General features: G+C 46.5%; 1 protein-coding gene across 2 annotated transcripts in view; it reads right to left on the bottom strand.

Moving 5' to 3' along the window:
- GPSM2 (G protein signaling modulator 2) overlaps nucleotides 1-17,486 on the bottom strand; it is a 362,291-nt gene that overhangs the window by 136,646 nt on the left and 208,159 nt on the right. For both annotated transcript variants that reach the window (XM_085602218.1, XM_085602219.1), the window contains one exon: nucleotides 2,108-2,263. In XM_085602218.1, the coding sequence (XP_085458344.1) occupies nucleotides 2,108-2,263 (156 nt within the window). The remainder of the gene's footprint in view (nucleotides 1-2,107; nucleotides 2,264-17,486) is intronic.

Below are 17,486 nucleotides of genomic sequence, written 5' to 3' on the forward strand. Positions count from 1 at the left end.
ATTTATTACTTGTTTGTCAAAGTGGAAAGTCCACCTATGACTGAGGTGAAATGCGAACGGATGGCAAAAATTACTAATGGATTGTTAGGACGTATTACAATTTGTGTTTCCCACTAAAAACGTTTTACACCACTTGTTGAGGAAAAAAAGTCCAAAAATGGAAGATACTGTAGGAAAAGAGGAAGCATAATAAAGACATGATGCACAAAGGCACTGAAAATTTACTAAGTCGCATATCCTTTAGCGACCGTACAAAGGATCTTCAGAATGCTAAAAAGGTACTGCAAAATCAAAAATGGGTCCAAAGTGCGGGATTGTGCCTGCATTGCAACACTATTTTTGACAATCCAAAGGACTGAAGACTTTGATACGCAAAACTCTAACTCAGACACTGCAATCTGCTAGTGCCATGCGTTGGCAAAGCAAATAGGTCTTGCTTTGGAAAGTTCTAAACATGGCGGCCACATTGCTTCCCAAAAAATTGTCAAAGAAAAAAATATAAATGCGTATTGTCTTATAACAATAATAAGGGTATTTCCCAGGCATAGAAGCCCTTTTATTTTTCATGCACATCACAAGAAAATATGAATCTTAATAGCAGAAAGAAAAGGTAATGTTGGTTTGGAATGCAGTTTCCACACGAAAAGATGACGAAAAATAAACAAACACACAAGCATCAGCAAAGCTATATGTGGGGCCTTGAAAATTACTTCAGCATATTTATTTCACCCATTTAAACATTTTGTAAAAAAGTAAATCTCTGCAGCCGTGAACAGACACTACACCACCTTTTTGGCTCTGACTCCAACTAGGAACAACCATATGGAGATTATTTATAGTTGCTTGTAAAATGTTCCGATTCCGGTGTGAACATTTGAAGGCAAGGATCATGTCTGTACGCATTATGTATAAGGTAAAGACATTCTACAATTGACACACTGATAATGAAACAAAATCCAATTAATTTTGAAGACTGACAAATTCAAAAATTAATTACAGAATTTAAAAAACAAACATTACATGGAGACTAATATAATTTTCATGAAGTGTGGAATACAGTGCAAAATATAATACACAATATTTGAACAAACGCTAATTATAATTATTTATATAGTACTTTGAGCACCGCATGCTACCCTTCCAGGCACTGACAACGCCAAGTGTTATCCATGAATAAAGATTACTGCCTTTACAGCTTGATGGGAGACAACGCTAAGTACTAACCACTGATTACTCTATCTACTCATTAGGGCACCCATGTACAAAGATTGCATTTGCAAGAGGTGGTTGCAAATTGTGCACTAACTTTTTTCAAATATAATCTGATTTTGTGTACCGACCTATGTACAAACAGGTCTGTTCAGAAACATCTGCATGATGGTTAAGCTAATTCCTCCACTTACGTATATTTGTCTAACAAGTGTGTAATTTCCTTCGTGGCCCAACTCCCATGTGGTTTTCCTTTGGTCTGCATTCTGACCCATAAGACTCTTTGGGCTCTGGGTGAAATGTAAAGCATTGGCAGCAAGTTTGTCATCTTATACTATGGACTCCCCAACCCAAATAGCTTCCATCTGCAAGGAAACTAGCTCCTTGGGGATACTTTAGCAACAATGACAATGGGCTTGTGCCACATTTCACTTCCTGGCATCTGCTTCCCATTTCTATGTGTCCTACAGGACACCGATGTAATCAGGATCTGATGGACTCAATATTTATCGATTTTAACTAATTGTTAAACTGAGATTAGATCATGGGATTAGTGCATTTTAGCAAACCGCATCTTTGTAATGTTAATTATATATTTAGGCAGGTAAAAAGCAATTCTAATAAATCTACTAGCTGATGAGTCCAAAGCAATCTTTGGGAAGATTATATATTTTAGTTTTTTTTAATTATTGAATAATAATTTATTTTAATCATGCCATAATGTATTTTGTATAGTAATATAGCTGTTTTTATGAGTTTTTGAAATCTGGAATAAACCACCTTTGAATAAAATATTTGTAATACCAGTTACCTTATAGTACAAGAAGGTTTATGTACAGAATTTCTCCAAAATGTGTTAGCAATAAAATATATTTTATATTACAGAATTGGCTCTTACCGGTCTTTGAGCTCCTGAGCAATCATTAGATGTTTCAAATGATACTCAATAGCATTTTCATAGTCTTGAAGCAGTGTATAAGTGTTCCCCAGGCTGTAACAACTTTGAGCTTCCACAGCTCGATCCTTAAGTTGCCGAGCCAACTGCAGTGTCTTCCTATGAGAATAGCAAAATGGAATACAAAAATATGTAAATTATGCTTGTACCAAGTACGTTGACTAATACATCTACAAAAAGGCTATTTGTAATATTCTGTAGTTTAGCAGGGGCTTTCAGTTAGTGAATTTTGGGGCACACAAGTGAAAATATGACCGACTGCACACAATAGTTTATTACAACATGGAACAAGCATTTACAATGCAATGGTCTCGGCAATATTATAGGTAGAGCTATTGGTATTGCTCATTATTTTTTTATTATTTTTGTATCCCTAAATAAATGGCATTGTCATTTCTATTGGCATTAGCTTTTTTTTTAGCATATGTGATACCTATTGCATTAGCAGAGAGAGAGTGAGGTAGTGAGATACAGAGAGAGAGTGAGGTATTGAAAGAGAGAGTGAGGTATTGAAATAGAGAGTGAGGTAGTGAGAGAGAGTGAGGTAGATAGAGAGTGAGGTAGTGAAAGAGTGAGGTAGTGAGGGAGAGGGATGTTGTGAGGTAGTGATATATAAGCATAGAGTGATGTTGTGATGTAGTGAGTTAGAGAGGTAATGAAAGAGAGTGAAAGTGAGTTAGTGAGATAGAAAGAGTGAGGTAGTGAGATAGAGAGTGATTGAGGTAGTGAGTGAGAGTGAAGTTGTGAGGTTGTGAGCTAGAGAGTGAGGTAGTGATGTTTTGAGAGAGAGACGTTGTGAGATAGTGAGATAGAGTGGAGTAGTGAGGTAGAGAGAGTTATGTAGTGTGAGAGTGAGGTAGTGAAACAGTGATGTAGTGAGGGAGAGGGATGTTGTGAGGTAGTGAGATGTAAGCAGAGTATGTATAGTATGCATATGTTAAAAAAAAATTGTAACATTATGCACCAATCACTCTCAAGTAAGACCTAAAGAGGCAGCAGCAGCCCCGTGCCGTCGTGTAGGCCGTGGCTGTAAATCAGGGTCTATTTTGACATTCTATGTCAGGGCGGAGCGCGCGGCTCGGCCTGCACCGCCGCTGTTCACCCCACGCATGACCTGATCACCCCATAGTCTACTGGCACGCTTGGCTTTTCTGCAGTGTCAGCCATTAGACATGTTATGTTGAGATTTGCAAGTGTCAGAATATAAAAGAAAAAAACGGAGACTGGATGAAATGCTCGAGTGGCGAAGTTGACAGTGCGCTCGTAAGTTTTCCGGGGGTTAGGATATTTTACAAAAGTGCCACTGTCCGCGGGAATAAAGGTGGGAACGCAAGTGGGACACAGCCGCCCTCGTATCCTCCCTGGGGCCCGGGTGACGCCGCCACACATACACACGCCATCCACAACCAAGCGCCACCGAGCACGCCCACAGGTCACGTGCTCCGCTCCCATAGGAGAGAGGCGCCAGAGAAGCCCTCAACGGCAGGTGGGAAGGTGACTGGGGTCAACAAACTTCGAAAGGGGGGGATGGGGGGGGGAAATCTTTTTTTCTATGTTGCCCCACGTCTCTGGAACTCGCTCCCCTGTGCCTTACGTAAGTGGCCTAACTTGCTTAAAATCAGAAAACTATTAAAATGAATATGCTACTTACCAGTATGCATCTGTTCTTGGCATGTAGGGCTGCTGACATTCATATCTGTGCATAGATCGCCGCCTAGTGTTGGGTCCGGATGTTTGCACGTTGTTGTCCTGGAAGAGTCTTCGAAGTATCCTGAGATTGGTGACTCCTCCCCTGGACCACAGTGCGCATGGGCATCCTCTCCATCCTCAGATTGTTTTTCGCCATTGTGGCAGTGATGGAGTAGATACAGAAAGTGATGACCATGCTATACAGGAATTCTGAGAGCTGCAGCTGCTACAGGCGCCGGGGAGGAGGGTGGGCGATATGAATGTCAGCTGCCCTACATGCCAAGAACAGATGCATACTGGTAAGTAGCATATTCAGTTCGAGGCATGTGGGCTGCTGAATTCATATCTGTGCATAGAATACATAGCAGTACCTCCCATTAGCGGCGGCTACCAGTGCCAGCTGAAGCGGTCTGAAAAAGAGTTTTGAGAACAGCCTGTCCTACAGCTGCCTGCTGTTTTGATTGCACATCTACACAATAGTGTTTGGTAAATGTATGTGTAGTGGACCAGGTGGCTGCTCTACATATATTATGCAAAGGAATGTTTCCCAGGAAAGCCATGGAGGCCCCTAACTTACGTGTTGAGTGGGCTCGTGGGGGAATCGTTAATGTGCGTTTAGCTTTTTGATAGCAAATTTGAATACATTTAACGATCCATCTGGCTATACCTGCTTTGGAGATGGCGTTACCTTTGTGGTGTGGGGCAAAGGCAACGAAAAGTTGTTTTGTTTTCCGAAAGACTTTAGTCCTGTCTATATAGTACATGAGGGCTCTCTTTACATCCAGTGTATGGAGTGCTCTTTCTGCGACAGTTTGTGGGTTTTGAAAGAAAACAGGCAGTTCAATGGTTTGATTCATGTGGAACTGCGATATCACCTTGGGCATGAATTTGGGGTTGGTACGTAGTACGACCCTGTTGGCGTGAACCTGTATGAATGGCTCTTGAACGGTTAGTGCCTGGAGTTCACTAACTCTCCTTAAAGAAGTGATTGCTACTAGGAAAGCTACTTTCCAGGTGAGGAATTGAATCTCGCATGAGTGTAGAGGTTCAAAGGGTGGACCCATCAGGCGTGTGAGGACCAAGTTGAGGTTCCACATTGGAGCTGGTGGGTGGCTTGGAGGAATTACTCGTTTGAGTCCTTCCAAGAATGCTTTGATGGCAGGCACTCTGAATAAAGAGAGGTGCTGCCTGTTCTGGAGATAGGCTGATATTGCGGTCAAATGGACACGTATTGAGGTGTATGCCAGATTGCATCGGTATAGGTGTAAGAGGTAACAAATTATGTTTTTGATGGATGCGTCTAGCGGGTTAATGTCATTGTTATTGCAATAAATGACGAACCTTTTCCATTTGGCTGCATAGCAAGCTCTGGTAGTGGGTCTTCTAGCTTCCTTAATGATGTCCATACAGTCAGGTGGCAGGTTTAGGTAGCCAAACTCTAGGACTTCAGGAGCCAGATTGCCAGGTTCAGCTGTTGCGGATCTGGGTGCTGAATCTCTCCATGGTTCTGCGTCAAATGCGCGGGTTTGATCCGCAGCCTTTGATGCGGCACCACGTAAAGTTCGAGAAAGGTGGTGTACCATGGTTGGCGGGCCCATGTTGGAGCAACCAGGACGAGTGTCAGTGAGTGTTGTCTGAGTTTGCGTGCCACCAGCGGTATCAATGGTGCTGGGGGAAAAGCGTACGCAAATCTGCCGGACCAGTTCATCCATATCGCATTGCCCTGCGACTGCGGATGTTGGAACCTGGCGGCAAAGCTTTGGCATTTTGCGTTTTCGCTTGTGGCGAATAGGTCTATCTCTGGATGACCCCACTGTTGGAAGTACGGTTGGAGTACTGACGGATGTAGCTCCCACTCGTGCATCTGGTGGCTGTGTCTGCTGAGCAGATCCGCCATCTGGTTGTCCTTGCCGGGGAGGTGTTCCGCCATGAGGAATATGTTCCTCTGAATGGCCCACTTCCACATGCTCTGAGCCAGATGAGACAACTGTGGAGAGTGTGTTCCTCCCTGCTTCTGTATGTAGTACATGGCAGTCATGTTGTCCGTCCGGATCAGCACGACTTTGTTGCACAAGTGTACTTTGAATGCTTTCATTGCCAGGAAGATTGCCATCAGTTCCAGAAGGTTGATGTGCATCTTCTTTTGCTGTATTGTCCATAGTCCCTGCACTGTGTAATTGAGTACATGAGCTCCCCATCCCTGGAGAGACGCGTCCGCTGTCAGTATTATTTGTGGAACAGGCTCTTGGAACGGTCGGCCCTTGCAAAGGTTTTGTGGATTCCACCAATGCAGAGAGTTGTATGCCCGACCGCTCACCAACACTAGGTCTTTTAGTTGCCCGTGAGCCTGATTCCATTGACGTGCTAAGCACTCCTGAAGCGGGCGCATATGTAGTCTCGCGTGTGGGACTATGAAAATGCAGGAGGCCATCATGCCTATCAGCTGCATGAACACTCGCGCGGGAAGGGAGTGTTGGGGTTTGAACTTGGAAATCAGCATTTGCATGCTGTTGATTCTCACTAAATTTGGCTGAGCTGTGGCTGCCTGAGTGTCTATGGTCGCACCTAGGTACTGTTGTACGTGTGCGGGTTGGAGATGTGATTTCGGGTAATTTAGTGAGAACCCCAGACTGTGAAGAAGGTGAATGGTGCGGGACATGTGGCTGGCACATTGCTGGGCTGACTTTGCCTGAACAAGCCAGTCGTCCAGGTAAGGGTAGACGTGAATGTGTTGCCTCCGTAGATGTGCAGCCACAGTAGCTAGGCACTTTGTGAAAACTCTGGGTGCTGTTGTCACGCCGAAGGGAAGAACCTTGAATTGGTAGTGCTGCCCTTGAATAGTGAACCTGAGATATTTTCTGTGTGAGGGGTGAATGGGTATGTGGAAATACGCATCTTTGAGGTCTAGCGTGGCCAGGAAGTCTCCCTGTTTGAGCAGCGGGAGGACTTGTAGGGTGAGCATGTGGAAATGCTCTGAGAGAATGTAGCGGTTGAGGGGTCTCAGGTCTAGTATAGGTCTGAGTGACCCGTCCTTTTTTGGTATTAAGAAGTACAGGGAGTACACCCCCGTACCTTGCTCGTGGACGGGTACGACCTCTATTGCGCCTTTTTCCAGCATACTTAGCACTTCCTGCTGTAATAGCGCTAAGTGCTCTGAGGACATAGGACGGTGTTTGGGCGGTATTGTGGGTGGAGTGGAGGTTAATTCTAGGCAGTAACCGTGTTTGATAATATCTTTGACCCACCTGTCCGTGGTGATGGAGTTCCACGTGGACAGGAACCTTTGTAGCCTTCCCCCGACAGGTGTTATGTGGTCGGGAGGAAGGGAGAGGGCGTCACTGTTTGTTCTTGGGGGAGGACCTGGTATTGCCGTATCCGCGTCCTCTACCCTTTGTGCTGGAGCCACGATATCCACCCCGGGTGTTTTTATCGTAGGTACTTTGTGTGTCGCCCTTGTTGAAGGTTTGCTGTGACCCCTGTCCTCTACCTGCTCCTCTATTTCCGGGGCGACGAAAGGAGCCACTCCGAAAGGTCTGCGTTTGGAGAGCCCCCATGGACTTTGCAGTGTCTGTGTCCTTTTTTATTTTTTCTAAGGTGGTGTCAACCTCTGGTCCGAACAAGTAGTCGGGGTTGACCGGCTGATTGAGGAGGTTATTTTGAACCTCAGGTTTGAATCCGGAGATTCGTAACCAGGCGTGTCGTCGTAACATGACGCTGGTGTTTATTGCTCTGGCAGCTGTATCTGCGGCATCCAGTGCACACTTAATGGATGCGTTCGTGAGGAGTTGTCCCTCCCTGATGAGGATCTCTGCTCCCTCTTTGTATTGGTCAGGGAGATGTTGGAGTAGGGTTTCTAATGTGTCATAGTGTGCGCGATCGTAGCGAGCTAGGAGCGCCTGGGTATTGGCAATACGCCATATGTTAGCTGCCTGGGCTGCAACCCGTTTGCCGGAGGTCTCTAGCACCTTGGACTCCTTGTCCGGGGGAGGAGCTTCCCCAGTAGTCTGCGAGTGCGCCCGTTTGCGAGCATTAGCGACTACGATGGAATCTAGAGGCAACTGGCCTCTAATGTACGTAGGGTCCCCAGGCGCCGACCTATATTTTTTGTCGATCCTGGGGTTTATTACTCTTGCCCTAGTGGGTTCTTTGAAAATGTCCTTTGCTGGTTTGAGGACACCTTTCAGCATGGGTAGAGTTTTGATATTCCTTTCTGAGGATGCGAAAGTATCCATTAGAAAATCGTCCTCGATTGTGTCAGAGTGGAGTTGCACACCATGATTGGCCGCAGCAAGTTCAATGAGGGCGTTGAATGCGGCAGTGTCCTCTGTGGGAGACGTTTTCGCGCCATACAGCTGCGTGTCCTGTGTATCCATAGGCGCACCCGGGTCTACAGGGTCATCCCAAGCCTGGTCAGGGTCCTGTTGGCCTTCAGGGTCCATCTCTCTGGGGTAGGGGACATCGTCACCCATGTAGTCCTCCAAAGCATCGGTTTCGGAGGGTGTCGGAGAGAAGGGCTGTGGATCTAGGTAAGAGGTATGGAGACGTTCGTAAAGAACTGGTTCCGAATCCGCTGGCAGCTTTTTCTTTAGCGGGATCCGGTAGGAGTCCAAAGCCTGCTCGGAAGATATTCTCCGCTTGTGGAGCATAATTCTGCCGGTGTCGGCATCGATGATGTGGGACGGTGACGTCTCCGTAGGAGAGCGTTCGGCAGGTGTGATCCTAGTTTGGGTGACACGTGTCCTGATTTCAAACAGTTTGGGCGCCGTGGATGGCGGCAGTCCAAAAGTGATGTTGGGTGTTGCTGGAGAAGCTTTTTGAGCTTTTTTCGGCTCGGAGCCCGACGTGCCCTGGAGGGCTGCCTTTTCTTTGATGCGTTGCAAGGACGCTGCAACTTGTCGCACCTGTAACGCCGACGGTTCTTTGGCGCCGAGCGGTTCTGTGGAGGCAGGCGTGGACTTCTTTGGGGCCACGGGGTCATCGAGTCGAGGAGAGGTAGTAGCTGTCGACGGCGTCGATGATTGGGCCTGCGGTGCTGCTTTTGAAGCGATGTGCGACGCAGCGGCCATTTTGACCTTCGTGGCCAGAGTCGATTGTTTCGGTGCCGGGGGCCGAGGCGGCTTGGCGGTACCGATGGCCTTTTTCCGTGTGTCGGCGCCGACGTCGGCTGCTGCGAGTTCGGCACCGAAGTCCCGTTTGGTGCGGTCGGTGCCGACGGGTTTGGCTGGCGTCGAAGGTGTAGTGGGCTTCGATCCGACCAGTGTCCGTTTCAGTTTCGGTTTCTGTGGAACCGATACGACTTTTGGTTTCGAGGAAGGTAAACCAGTCATTTTGGGTACTAATGGCGGTCGCTGAATGTCCGAGGCCGGGCCAGAGGGCGGGGCCGAAGAACTGCGGGATAGGTCTTGGGCAAGGCCCGAAGGCGATCCCTCGACCGGAGCCATAGACTGACGCACTGGGATATCCTCCGTCTGTACGGGTAGGCCTTGCTCGTCACCGGAGCTACTTTCTTCGGCCCCTAAGGCCTCATCGTAGTCTCCTACCTCGGTGTCAGCTTCTTCCCTGTGAAAGAGTTGTTCTTCGATGTCTTCCGATCCGGAATCGTGTTCGGAAGCGGGGCTGGAGGGTAGGTTCTCCACGCCTTCCACATCTTCGTCCTCGGCGCTGAAGATGTTGGTCGGGGCCGGTGCCGCTTGCTGCGCTTCAAGTCTCGCTGCTCGTCGATTCCGGAGAGTCTTTTTGGATCGGAATCGGGCACAGGCCATACATGTGGATTTGTCGTGATCCGGTGAAAGGCATTTGTTGCACACCGGGTGGACGTCGACATGGGGATATTTCACATTGCAAACAGGACACCGCTTGAATGGTGTCCTCGATTCCATCGTCGATGTAGGGTCGATGGTCGGATACGATGCGAAAAAGTTGTTTTTGAAGTCAGTAAACTAACAAGTAACTGTCGATACCGATCGGGAACAGTACCGACGCGAACTAAAGGCCTTTTGGCCTGAAAAAAAGGTTTTCCTAACTAGAGTCAAGATAAGCACATTCGAACCCAATGGCGGAAAAAAACAATCTGAGGATGGAGAGGATGCCCATGCGCACTGTGGTCCAGGGGAGGAGTCACCTATCTCAGGATACTTAGAAGACTCTTCCAGGACAACAACGTGCAAACATCCGGACCCAACACTAGGCGGCGATCTATGCACAGATATGAATTCAGCAGCCCACATGCCTCGAACACAGAGCTTATTAAAGATTGAGCGCCCTCACGACTTCCTCGCTTCTATCCGCTGCTAGCGCGGAGATACCCCTACCGGGGTGATTCCAGCGCTTTATAAATTCCTCATTCATTTTTAGTAGAAGTACCAAGGAAGGAAACGCAGTCTGCTCTATACACCCACTTCAGCAGCAAATCGCTAAAGCTTAGTTATTAAGACGTTTTGCATTGGTTCAATGAATGGTGAGTGAACTGAAAACAATCATTGGTAAAGGCAATAGGTCTCGGTTTAATGATTTAGGAAGCAAGTAGGAGCAGAAAAAGGATGGTCGAAGAAAGCTAATGACTTAAAGGGGCGGATCACAAGCCTGTCCAAAATGCTTACTATACAAACTAACATCTCCTTAAGAAGACCCAGCTAGTCACCGGTGCCTTTATGAGATTGAAATTATCACTCAAAACGAGCTGACGCTGTATGCCGACCTGGCGATAGTAAACAGAGTTAATGTATTTAAATAGAAGGGCCACATAATGGTCACTTAAGGGGCCGACAACCTTTCGTCCTTCGTCCCAATGATGTCAAAACCTACATCACCGCGCAAGCGCATGTCACCAACATGGAGTCCCACCTCCTTCACCGTCACGAAGACAGAGCACCATTTACCGGGCCAATGCATTATGGGGTATGATCGGGTCGGCTCGCGCGCTATGTACACGTTACACAACTCGATTCGGTGATAAGGGTAACACGCTCACCTCCTGCGCTACCGCCGCTGGCTCCTGCTCCCCGGCTGCCGCCGCTCGTCCTCCTCTTTGTCCTGGGCATGTCCGGCGCACTGTGCCGTGCCCGGTGCCTGGCAGAGATCAGCCGATAGACGAACACTTTTTACTAAACCGCCTTTCGGGTATAAGATTCAAGTCCCCTAACGGTAGAGGTGAGCAACGGCGGGCAGAACAGAAGCGGGACCAGGAGAAGCCGATGAGAGCCTGTGAACGAAAACGATGCATCTTCCCTCTGAAAACCTAGGGCTGAAGGACAGCTAAGCACGTGCGGGGATCTTTATAACCACCGGCTGTGGACGCCATAGGAGAGAGGCGCCAGAGAAGCACTCAACGGCAGACAAGCCCTGGGGTCATGGAGGGCGCGCACGCGACCCCTGCGAAAGTAAGGGGCCAAGCAGCCACCCACCCAGAGAAAGGGAAAGTCGCGGACAGAGATCTAAAATAATTAACAAATGCGTCCGGGCGCCGGAACACCACCGCCTTTCTCCGAGGCGAAGCAGAAATGCCTCGGAGAAAGGCAGCGGCGTTTCCGGATCCGGGGGCGTGTTTTTCTGTTCTCTCCTCTTGCCATTGGCTGGAGGAGATAATTAGAAAAGTTGCAAAAAACACGCCCCCGAATCCGAAAAGGACGGGGCCTGTTCGGAGTGACGGACCTCTTCTCCAATGGCTGGCCAGCATTCAAGAGGCCAGCCAATGGAGAAGAAGGGCGGGTTCAAGCCCCTCTTCTCCAAGTCATTATATCTCGCGAGCGAGACTGCGCAAGCGCAGCCTTGGTTAGCCGAGACCTAAAAATGAATAAGTTACTTGACTTCAGAAAAACTCTTCTTAGTGGATAGAGAGAGTGGTCTGATCTGAATCTGTCCCTGATGACCCCACACACAGACACATTCCCAGCTCTGACTTGTCTGTCACAACCATAAAGTGTGGGTGGGAAAGAGAGAGACAGCCGCAGGTCAGGTTGGCACTTGTCTACCACACATGAGATCTTAAGCGTTTCTTGTGAGATTTGGACAGGGTTGTAGATGCAACACTTGTGCGGCACCCAGGTTCCACTGCAGGTTCTGCATGTTCCATCCTGACATACAGGATGAGGAGCACAAAACCATGGGACCAAGAAGCCTCAGAACCATCCTCGCCGACACCCAGGGCTCAGCCAGAAATTTCACTATCATATCCTGATGTCCCAGACTTCTTGTGCTTCTGGAAAGGCCTAAAAGGCTACTGTATCCAGGACAGATCATTTGAAGAAAATTCTCTGCATGGGCCTTGGATGGAATGTCGGATCATTGATGGAAATCCCCAAGAAGATCAAGAGCCCGTTTGTCTGGACCAGACAGTGGCAAGCACGCCTTCAGCAGCCAGCTGTCGCGGTACACATATACATGTATCCCCAACTTCTGAAGATGGGCCACGACCACCACCATCACACTTGTGAACACCAGAAGGGCTGAGCTAAGGCCAAAAGCCTGCATGGAAACTGGAAATGTCCTGATCCTAACGTGGACCATCTCTGGGACTGCAGAACAAATATATGAAAAACATGTCCTGCAAGGCCAGAAACACAATCCAGTCCCTGGGATCCAGAGGAGAGTGGAAATGGGCCAGAGTGAGCATTTCCATTCTTCAGAAAGGCATTCAGAGGCTGGAGGTCCAGAACAGACCTGATGCCTCTCTCCTTCTTTGGAACAAGGAAAGGAAGTAGTGCAAATAGCAATCATAGCCCCTCTCAAGAGTATAGCACCTCCTAAATGGCGCCATTTTGCCAGTAGGAGATTGACTTCTTGCAGAAAACTTGCTGAGTAGTCTGCCAAAAATATTTTTGATCTGAGTCAATAAAAACGTGGGGCTGAAATGAAAAGCTGGGAGTAGCTAGTTTGAACAATTTATAATAGCATTTACGTTCAAGATCTTGAGTGCCCAGAAGCCAGGGCCGCTATCTTTCTGCCATGGTATCAATGTGACTGCTTTCCTTATCTGGTGGTATGAGAGCAAGTGGTGAGGGATTTCGAGATCAATGCTAGGCAGCAGTCTTGTCATGGTTGAGCACGCAAGCACAGCAAAATCTGTGGATTTATGCTTTTTGTCAAGATTGAATATGGCAGTTGTTCCCATTGCCCCTTAAAAGAAAGTATTTTTCACTACTGAAGAAACAGGCAAGATGAACGTCAAACATTTTTTCTAGGAGGCAGTGGAATTGATAAACATCATTGAAGGAAAAGCTCCACACTGGGTTGTAACCTATGACTTTCTTGGCATTCAAGCGCTACATCATCAGGCAGAACAATGCTCTGGTTATAACCACGGATGTCAACATCTTAACCATGTCAGAGTCAGAAAGATTATTCCGTTCCATTACTTTGGGTGCAAAATGTGGACATTTAGGTGTTAGCTCAGGAGGCAGTTGTGGCAGTAGTACACAGGTAGATGGGAATGAGGGTGCTGGCAGTGTCTTAGCAGTCTGGATTGGTTTGTCGAGGTGACAAGTTTTGTGGAATTTGCAGAGGCGGTGTGCGTTCTGGAGCTGTCAGTTCTGAGTAATAGCCGGGTGGAGACAACAGGTCACAGAAGAGTATGAAGGCAGTGGATAAGGAAGTCCACCATCGAAGCCCAACGGATGATTACAGAATTGCTCTTTATCATCAAAATAAATGGGATAAGGATGATACAGGGATTATGAGGATATGTCACAATCATCAAGTTTGGCTCTTGATGAGAGTTCGAGTCCAAGGATAGACCCTTCATTATCACTATCCAGTCTACAGATGTCACTGGGCCGGACCAAGCCTATTATTGAACCCAGATGCCTCTGATATCACTGAAAAAACATTTCTCAATGAGGTTACCATGAATGATTGTACTGTTTGTCCTGTCAATGGTGGGCAGAATGATAGTCAATCAAGTGGAAGCTATTGCTACCGTTGACAACATGTTTGTGATTGACAAAGTCATAGTTAGTATGGTGGTCTACGAAGTTTTGATCTGCAATGAGGAGGGCATTTTGGTAATTGAGGATGAAGTCCATTTGGCCAAAGGTGAAGACGGAATGATCCCTGGTGAATCCTAATCACTTTTGGAGTATTCCTTCAACAATGAAAACGGTTGAGGGGGCTCTTTCAAAGTAGATGGATTAGCAGATTATGGTGAAAATTAAAAGCCTTTGGTTTTTAGACCTTTGCATGTAACCTATTAGAAATATCAGCAGGGTGTGCCTTATAGAAAGGCTCAGAGAGTTTAGGGGTAAGGGATCATAAATGACTCCAAAGACTGAGCTCAAAAGAGCTCAAATGTATGCTGCATTTGGCAGCAGGTGCACTTTTTTCATGACTGCATAAGGAGACATCGTACTCAGGATAAGAACAGTCCTTGTCTGTCTGTCATTAAGCGTCTTTTAACTGAATGCATGTCACATCTCCCCCCCCATTCTACATGGCCAGCCTGATTAACACATAGCAGGCCTTTTCTTGAGAGGCTGACGTGGTAGTGCATCCTTGCCCCTCTGGTGTGGAATGCTGCCACCTTAGCTTCAAGAGGAGCTCTAAGGGCTCAGCAGCCAAATATAAATTTCTTTGCTGATGAAGGTAAGAGAGGTTCCAAGTAACAGCTGAAAACCAAAAAGAAGGTGAAAATCTTGAGCAGACACCAGAGCCAAGAGTTCCCTTGCTGTCCGTTGGACTATAGCAGAAAACGGGAGCCGTCCAACCTCTGTGGTGAGTTGGCGCTCAGAGTCCTTTCAGCTCAGTAGCTACAGTTCAAGTCATATAATGAGTTAATTGGAATACATATGGTCTTATTTTCAATGATATTTGAGAGCATGGGATACTCCATGTTAACAGTGAATACCAGGGGTTTTCTAGCCTGAGGACATGAAAATCTACAAGTTCCCCAAGAAGATTTTATTTTTGTGTTGATAAAAATATTGGTGCTATTAGAGGAATCTGTACAAAATTTCCCCCAAAAAGGTTCATCCACCACAGCTCCTTCCTGCAAATTTTCAAAATGACCAGTGAAAAGGGGGCCCAAGAGAGAAAGAGGGACCCAAAACTTGATTTTCCATGTTAATTCCCATCAGACATTTTGGGAGATGATACAAAATTAGGAAGAACTGAATTTGGCAGCAGTTTAGCAGGTCTGTTGGTTATGTCAAGTTTTGAGCAGATCCATTAGGGTACTATATCCACAAAGAGCTTTAATGTTGTTTGATGAATCAGCATGGAATTTGACCCACTTCATTCAAGTCCAGTGCAAGGCCATGCGGGGCCCAGCAACCAAAACCACTGTGGGTACAGGGCCTCACCAGAGGCTGTGCACAGAACAGGTATACGACAAGTGAATGTGGCACACTGTTATAAAAAATTTAAAACACTGGAATGCACAGAAAACACATAGTTCAAAGTTAGTTACAATTCAGAGTACACAATACCGTAACAGCTCTAAAATTTGCCAATTATGGTGTATAATGCAAAGTGTACACCATAACTCACACCCTGCCCTGCTCAATACACCCATCAGTGCGTGGAACATACAAAAAAAAGACTATGTGCAAAGAGTGAAACATGGCATGGGTGTGCACTGTATGAACTTGCTGATTTCTGGGCTTTTATGGTTTTCTGTTCACTAACTTTGAAATGTGATTCTTTAATGTTAAAATATATACAAAGAAGCACAATGCCTACATCCGAATGACGTTCAAAGTGGGTGTGTAGCTTTAGAACAGGTGGTTTTGCCATATCCGACTATAGGTGAGCCTCGTTTTCAGTACGATCCTGGATCAACTGCTTAAAATAACCACAAAATTATCTAGAGAGCAGACTCTTAAACTGAAAAATGAAAACCAATGAGTGGTGTTGGGCTCTGTCCAGAGAAAAATATCCAAGAACACAATTGTCTGAAATGTGCTTCTCCCAGGAACCCTGCAATGGGTCAAATAATCCTTCGTTGAACAGGAGAAAAGGTTCCAAGGACATTGAAGACGACTGCAGGATTTGCCTAGGGATGGTGGATTTGGCTTTCACTCAAACTCATCATCTGCTGCCCACAAGACGTAAATAAGTAAACCACAAACAAAAGGAACGGTAGAAGGATATGGGACATCACCTACTGTAGACATATTAAGCCCACTAGCATTTTGAAGATCCACTTAGGTCCACCTACAGCCAGCATCTGTGAGATAAGGAGACTATCAACCTTTGACTCATCTTCCTCTGTACACCTAAAATGCCAGTTCAGCATATCCAGAACATATAAAGCGAAGATGAATAGCTCTTCCATATAAATAAATAAATAAAGGCAGGCATAAAGGTTGGTTCTCATTAAAAGCCACCCAAATAATTTCTACACATTTCAAAGCCCGCAGGATCTGGCCCGACATAGGCACTGGTCCTGAGGGGTGGTCCTCCACACATATAGCAACGTGGCAGATGGTATGTTGAAGGATTTAAGTGATGCCATCTGGCGATCTTGGGGATCTACTATGGAGGAGAGTTTCCATAGCATGGTCTGAAGTTCAGGGATATTCATAAGGTGAGATGTATATAGAGGTAAAGGATTAGTCATAAAAAAAAAGTCAACGTTGGTCTGCTTGTATTACCAAAACGGAAGGTGGGCACATTTGACCAATTCCACAGGGAAACAGACTTCTCCAACCTTGCCCCACTGTTGCAGGTAAAAGTCCAGTCTAAACTGAAGTACCCAAACTGCAAGGTACAGGTTCCAGGATAGCAGAGCACAGAAATCAATGGGAGACAGACTACATCACTTTCATCAGACAAACATCAAGCACAGGTCCCAGTCGCCACTGGTCTACTGGTTCGTATGTTAAACTTGTCTTGTCCTTTATGTCTCTCACAGCATAGGACGCTATCTTGTCTGACCCTTGAGAAGCACTTCAAGCTTCATTGCAAGGGAAAACAGGATGAATGGCATAAGCCCTTTTTTCAGACAGAGACAGGCAGGATGTTACTCTTCTATTCTTCTCCACATCCAGTTGTCTTTGAAACTGTTGGTGGTGGGAATGTGAGGAAATAGTACTGCCTCAGACATAGGGCACTAAATGATTCCCTGACAAGTACCCACATAACACTGACATTTTCGCAGCATTACATCAGACCGGGAGTAAGAACACATTAGAAGACATTTTTCTAGAGGTCTTCAAAGAAAAGACAGTAGAACATTATGGCCACTGTGTAGAGCTCCTTCAGCTCTCTAAGGTCTAACCTAATATGAGAACCTCCCTTTTCGCACAAGCAAGAATCTCACTCAGACTGGTTCTGGGCCCAGAGCACCTCCTGAGGTAACACCAGCATGTCTGGCTACGGAGAACACCCACTTCATGGGCACTCTCATATGGGTTCATGCCTGCTCTTTAAAGTTTTGTGTTTCCCCATCCCTCATATTTCTAAACTACAATAAGTGGATGCTCCTGTGACTAGCCTCTCCCTGTCTGAGATCTGCACCAGGCCGTCTGATCCCAAAAATAATTTCTTCTTTGCTGAGAGAAACTTATCACTTTACTTGGACAGGGAAATCTAATTACTAAGGCTGCGGGGGAAGGGAGCTGGCAATATCTGTTTTGTTGACTGCCAGGCTTTAGGCAGAGGTGAATAACTTTCACAAATCATCTACAGAGCATATTCACCA

Source organism: Triturus cristatus, chromosome 4_2, assembly GCF_964204655.1.
Source record: "Triturus cristatus chromosome 4_2, aTriCri1.1, whole genome shotgun sequence".
Taxonomy (NCBI): Eukaryota; Metazoa; Chordata; class Amphibia; order Caudata; family Salamandridae; genus Triturus; species Triturus cristatus.